The sequence below is a fragment of the Microcaecilia unicolor genome, chromosome 1 (genome assembly GCF_901765095.1).
Source record: "Microcaecilia unicolor chromosome 1, aMicUni1.1, whole genome shotgun sequence".
Taxonomy (NCBI): Eukaryota; Metazoa; Chordata; class Amphibia; order Gymnophiona; family Siphonopidae; genus Microcaecilia; species Microcaecilia unicolor.
The window spans coordinates 57,074,332-57,080,331 of record NC_044031.1 but is presented as its reverse complement, the minus strand read 5'-3'; the positions used below and the strand labels follow the sequence as shown (position 1 = coordinate 57,080,331).

General features: G+C 41.8%; 1 protein-coding gene across 1 annotated transcript in view; it reads right to left on the bottom strand.

The window, feature by feature from the left end:
- Window positions 1–750: 750 nt before the first annotated feature.
- KLHL40 (kelch like family member 40) overlaps window positions 751–6,000 on the bottom strand; it is a 28,991-nt gene continuing 23,741 nt past the window's right edge. Inside the window, exons 4-6 of the mRNA XM_030189903.1 lie at window positions 4,465–4,650; window positions 2,730–2,876; window positions 751–950 (exon numbers count right to left, since the gene is read on the bottom strand). Of these exons, the coding sequence (XP_030045763.1) occupies window positions 839–950; window positions 2,730–2,876; window positions 4,465–4,650 (445 nt within the window). The 3' untranslated portion in view covers window positions 751–838. The remainder of the gene's footprint in view (window positions 951–2,729; window positions 2,877–4,464; window positions 4,651–6,000) is intronic.

Genomic DNA, 6,000 nt, shown 5'->3' with positions numbered 1-6,000 from the left:
CCAAGCTGGGGGCTCTGGTGCTGTAAGTCTTCCTTCAAGGCTACCCAACTGATTTTCTCCATATTTAAGAGCTAGCCTCCCTTTTTAACCCAGTTGTGGTTTCAGAACAGGCCTCCCTTTAGAATTGTAATACACATGAACCCTAGCTCTGAACCATAGATGTGTCAGTAATGCAATGCATAACTGGGCATTTGCTGTCATAGCACTGGACCTACACGATCTCCTACTCCAGGTAGCTGTATCTCAGCATCCTGTGGATTTCCCTTCCTTTCACTGTAATGACCTGTATTCTTTGTATAGCTTTCTCACCCTTCCTGATTTGCCTAATACAGCGATGCGTACATCTAGTAGCGCTTTAGAAATGATAAGTAGTAATATAAAGACAAAAAATGGAAAATAAAATGATACCCTTTTATTGAACTAAATGCATTTGACACAAAAATGTATGGTTAGTCCAGTACAAAGGTACTAACTTATTTTCCATTTTTTGTTTTTATTTAATAACTTTAAAGTGGAGTAACACTGCTGTGCACTACTTTGTTTAATATACTAATGCCTGTCTTGATGTGCACAGGCCTATGGACATCGATGCACTCTAGGGAACAGCACTGGACTCCAAGGAGTTAAGGAGAATGAATGGGATTTCAGGGGGTTTCCACCCCCCCCCCAAAGGGTTAAAAGTTAGACTGTTTAATATTTAACCAAGTTCTTATTACAATGGCAACAAAAATGTGAAACATTCTAGGCTGGTAGCTTTGTTTGTTTATATTTTATTAAAAAAAACCAGAGTATGCTCCTCATTTGCTGCGACTCCCAGATATAAAAATGATTGTTGCAACTACATCTTCGTGAGCCGTAAAATGTTGAGGCGTGCTGGAAGGAAGGTGGCTCCTGAGGCATAGCGGATTTCTCTCAACATTCCTTCCCACTTCTTCTCCTCCTCATTATATCTGAAAGCACAAGAGAGGGAGGGCATTCAGTTGGGCTGGCATCAAAGATGGATTTTACCCTCTTAAGTTATCCTCACTGAGCTCCTGGTTGTGTCTTCTTTTCAGTAATAATTTAGCAACTGGAGTGTTTTGATGATTTCATAAGCTTGGAGATACTCAATTAGTGACATGCAGGTCCATAGGAGCCAACATTTCAAAATTATTAAGGGCGCTAAGCCCAGTGGAAATAACCCTTCCTTGGACACATACAAGGAATTTTCTCAATATTGGGGGTGCTCAAGCACCCACATCACCCACAGAGTTGGCTCCTATGTGCAGGTTTATGGTCTAATCTGCACCAGTCAGTATGACTATCTCTGCTTTCAAAATATAATTTAAGAAAGCTTCCACAGGTCTTACCTTTGTCTACCCCAAACCACTACTGTAAAGGTGGAAGCTAAATCTTATTCATAATTAAAAAAAAAATAATGATGCTTCATTGAACTGCAACTGAGAAGTGCAAAGAAATCACAAATGATTTTCAAACTTCACCTGTAAATCATATATCAGGGCAGACGACTGGTCTGGTTTTCTGGGTGTTGAAGATATGCAAATTAACCTGTTCTTAGAGTAAATGGATGCCTGTACATTTACTCTAACAGATATCCTGACAACCAGACCTATGTGCTGCCTTCAAGGGCTGGATTTGCTTACTCCTTTCAGCTAACAATGCCAGTAACACCTTGAAGGGCAACTGCCTTTTATGCCATTAGCACTGAATTATTGCTCTAGCTTCTGCGCTTTGTATTGTGTCTGCATTTCTGGAATTAAGCAAATTGGTGAAAATCTCTGTAAAAATTAATGGTGACCGGAAGCACTCTGAGCATATGGATTTATGGGATTTGGATTTTATTGCTCACCTTTACCAAATCTGAGTTCACAGTGAGTTATGGTTCGGGTATAAGAACGTAACTACATAAGTGCTGCCACACTGGGTCAGACCAAAGGTCTATCAAGCCCACCTGGCAAGCTCCCACAAGAGTAAAACAGATTTTATGCTGCTTATTCTAGAAATAAGCAGTGGATTTTCCCAAATCCATCTTAATAATGGCTTATGGACTTTTCTTCTGGGAAATTAACTAATTTTTTTTTTTTTTAAATCCCTGCTAAGCTAACTGGTTTTCTGTGACAACAAATTCCAAAGTTTAATTACACGTTGCCCATAGGCATTTATAATGTAAACTGTTCTTGGGAAAATGGAAGATTTAGGGGTCCTTTTACAAAGCTGCAGCAAAAGGGAGCCTACGCTGGCGTCGGTGCGTGTTTTTTCACACACGCCGAGGCCCCCTTTTACCGCAGCGGGTAAAAGGCAGGTCTTTGGTTTTTTCAAGAAATGGCTGTGTGGCAAGTGGAGCACTTACCGCACTGCCATTTCAGTGGGCGCACTTACCGCCATCCATTGAGGTGGCAAGTAAGGGCTCCTGCGCTAACCCGGAGGTAGCCCAGCAGTGCATGACAGTGCCTGATTTCCGCCAGGTACACCAGTGCTACAAAAATAGAAATATTTTTACTGCGCTGGAAGTGACGCATGCTGGGGGAGGGAACTACTGCCGGGCTGCTGCGGTAGCCTGGTGGTACTTCCCTTAAAGGGCCCCTAAGTGACTTGTTCAAGGTCACCACAGGTATCAGTGGGATTTGAGTCCTGGCATTTTTGCTTCACAGTCTTCTACTCTAATCATTAAGCTACTCTCCTCCAAAATAACCTTATTGGTTGCTCCCCCCTTTTAACTGTATTCTTACCTCCAGATATCATTCATTTCTGTTGGCTCCAGCTCTCCGGGTTCATTCTCCACAGTAGCAAACCCACCAATTGCATAAAGGTTGCCGTCCATGCTGACCAGGCTGAGGGAACTGCGTTCCTGGGGAAATTCAGGGAAGGTATCCCACCTAGTGATTGAAAGGCAGAGAGACCAACTGCATATTTCAGTAGAGTATGGCATGTGCTGCCCACCCTGCCAACTTGCATACGCCACCAGAAACCAGTACTTGAGCCCATCCTGTTGCCTGGGATTATTTAGGGTGCCCTTTGGGGTTTCTGAGTTCAGAAAGGAGCACTATAAATCCCAGCAAGTTCAGAGCTCAAAGTGGAGGGTGACTCTAAGTATCACTTGAAATTTGGGCACCAATGCACAGAAGTACATTAACAGCGGCTGTGAAGCATTGAGGGTAATATAGGCATTACTATGAAATGTTAGCGATTCTTCCCTGAGACAAAGTTACAGTTTTGCCATTAAGTGGTCTGTTTTAAATCTTGTGCTTTTTAACATGCTTTATTTTTCCATGTGCTAATAGGTCAAGAGCTGTTTTGCATCTCATTACCTAATTAGCAAAGGTTTTTGCATTACATCTCTCACAAACTAATTAAGGTGCATTAACAAACACTGTAAAAGCACACAAATGCAATTGCACACATGCTGGGAAATTCTATAAATGGTTCCTATAGTTAGGTGCTAATTTTCCACCCAACAGATTAGGAAGCACTGCATTTGTTTTTTGATTCCCTGAAGCAACGGTTTTGGTACCGCAAAAAGTGCTGGAAATAGCAGCTTTAGAAGTCAGTAGAGTTCTACAATCACAAGAATGAAGTACTTTAAGGAATTTACATATGTATTTTTGAAACTGGATTGATAAAATTCATATTAAAAGAAGCCTTTTTGCCAATGACTATATCATTAAGTAAGCAAGGGGCTTAAACAAAAGCTCTGTCTACTCTGAGGCTTTTTCCTTCCTCAGTTAGTAGTGTGCCTTGATATTTAAGTGACAAAAGTATTTACCCCCTGTTTACAAAGCCATGCGGCAATGGCGACCCAGCCGTGCCTGCATTAGCGCACTGGCAGCCACTAGCATAGCTTTGTAAACAGGGGTTATTGAAGTTACATAGGAACCCTTTAACTAAAGGGTTGACCAGCAGCGATGGGCTTGCCACGCGCCAACCTGGAACTACTACCGGGCTGCCATAGGAGTCCGAGGGTAGTTCCCACCCACAGAACACACCATTTCTGGTGCTAGAAAAATATTTTCTATTTTTGTAGCCCAGGTGCTTACATGGTGGTAATCGGACAGCGCTGGGTTAGTGTGGGAGCTCTTACCGCCACCTCAATGGGTTCACTTACTGCACAATAATTTTTGAAGCTTTATTATTATGGCTATTTTTTTATTTATAACTTTGAAGTTAAACCACCTATTATGGTTTTCCATGAAGTTTGAATTTAAATCAAGCAGAGTTCAATGTGATTTGAGTCCAGTGTTAACTTCAGATATCACCCAGGCCTGCTGAGGATGATTTCACAAATTTCCCTGGAAAATCAGAGTGAAATGCAAAGGAAATCTGAAATGTTCACTTTAGGTTTTCAGAAAATCCTAAAGTTGGTCTGATAAAGCTCACTTCTTTTATATTTTTGATTTTTCTTAAGAAAAAAAGTTTAATGTGTCAGATTGAAGAGGTTAGCAGACATCTACTTAATGAAGAACCTACTTGTTCGTCTGGATGTTGTACACCTCCACTGTGTCTGTCAAGCCAGAGTCAGTCACTCCAGCTGCCACAATGATTTTTCCTTGGTGAATGGCGACTCCAAAGAGGGAACGAGCTGTCTTCATTGGAGCCAGTTCCTTCCACTCAAACTTTTTCGGATCGTAGACTACCACCTTGTTGAGGCACTTTCTATGAGTGGAACATGAGAGAGAGAGAGATATTGAAGAAGTCAACGTTTGTTTTATATGGGAGCATATGTACAGAGCTGTGCCAGGGTCTCTGACTTGGGTCCTTTTTTTTTTCTCCTAAAAACTAGAATCATAAAATAACCTAAACTCTTTATTTGATGGTACCTATTGTACCTAAATGTACATCACTACTACTACTTAACATTTCTAAAGCGCTACCAGGGTCACGCAGCGCTGTACAATTTAATAGCTTTCAGACTTGCAGGTGGTATATGAGAAATGTAAATAAATAAAATGATGAAAGGAATAAGGAAGTCCCAAAAGGCTTGTCTGTGCAGCCAGTTCTGTCAAAGCTGTTCCTCTTAGGTGGATGAGCAAACAATGTTGTGTTTTGGAAGGGTCTGTCCCCTGAACTCAAACTTTGTAGCCAGAATAGTGCAGGGGGAGACCATCTCTATGCTCGTACCCAAGGCAACCACCTTGAACATTCTTCCTGGAGATCAAGTTTAATGAATCTGAAAACTGTGAACCTTTTTCTTTCTGGCAACTTGTGCAATCACTCTGGTTTGGCTCAATAAATAAAATCCATCTGTGGGATAATACTAAATCCTGTATAACTTGCTTATCTAGGATGCATAGGACAGTTCTAGAGTCATGTGGGTTTGGCCCAGCTGTGACCGACTACCAGAAGTAACCAAGTAGGTTGGCCATTGCTGGAAACATTTTTTTGATCCTGAGTCAAATTGGTATATGATTTGGAGGCAGATGTAAATTCTATTACTGCATCTAAATTGAACTAGACTCTTAGCTACTGTACCATCTTGTTACCACAAAGACTGAATTATGCAGCTCCAACCTCAAGTACCCCAGGAAAGGAAATCCAAGCTGAAGTGCACTGCACCCACTAAAAGTGCTCCAGGGATCTGCATACTGCTGTCATGCAGCTGAGTATGACATTTGAGGCTGGCAAAAAAAAAATTTTTAAGTTTTTTTTTTTGAGGTGGGAGGGGGTTGGTGACCACTGGGGTAGTAAGGGGAGGTCATCCCCGATTCCCATCTGGTCAGTTCAGGCACCTTTTTGAGGCTTTTAAAAATAAGCCTGATAGTCTTGTGTTAAGCGGAGCCTTTCAGGGAGTGCATTCCAGACTGTGGGGGCTACTGCAGAGAAGGCTCGCTTGCGGGTATCACATCGTGTAATGTCTTTTGGAGAGGGTGTGGTTAGGGATACCCCTTGGGATTGACCTTGGAGGTGTGTAGAGGTTCATCCTGTTCTTCAAATACTTGGGGCCATTTCCTTTAAGGGACTTGAAGATCAGACATAGAGTTTTAAATTTAGCCCTGAATTGTACTG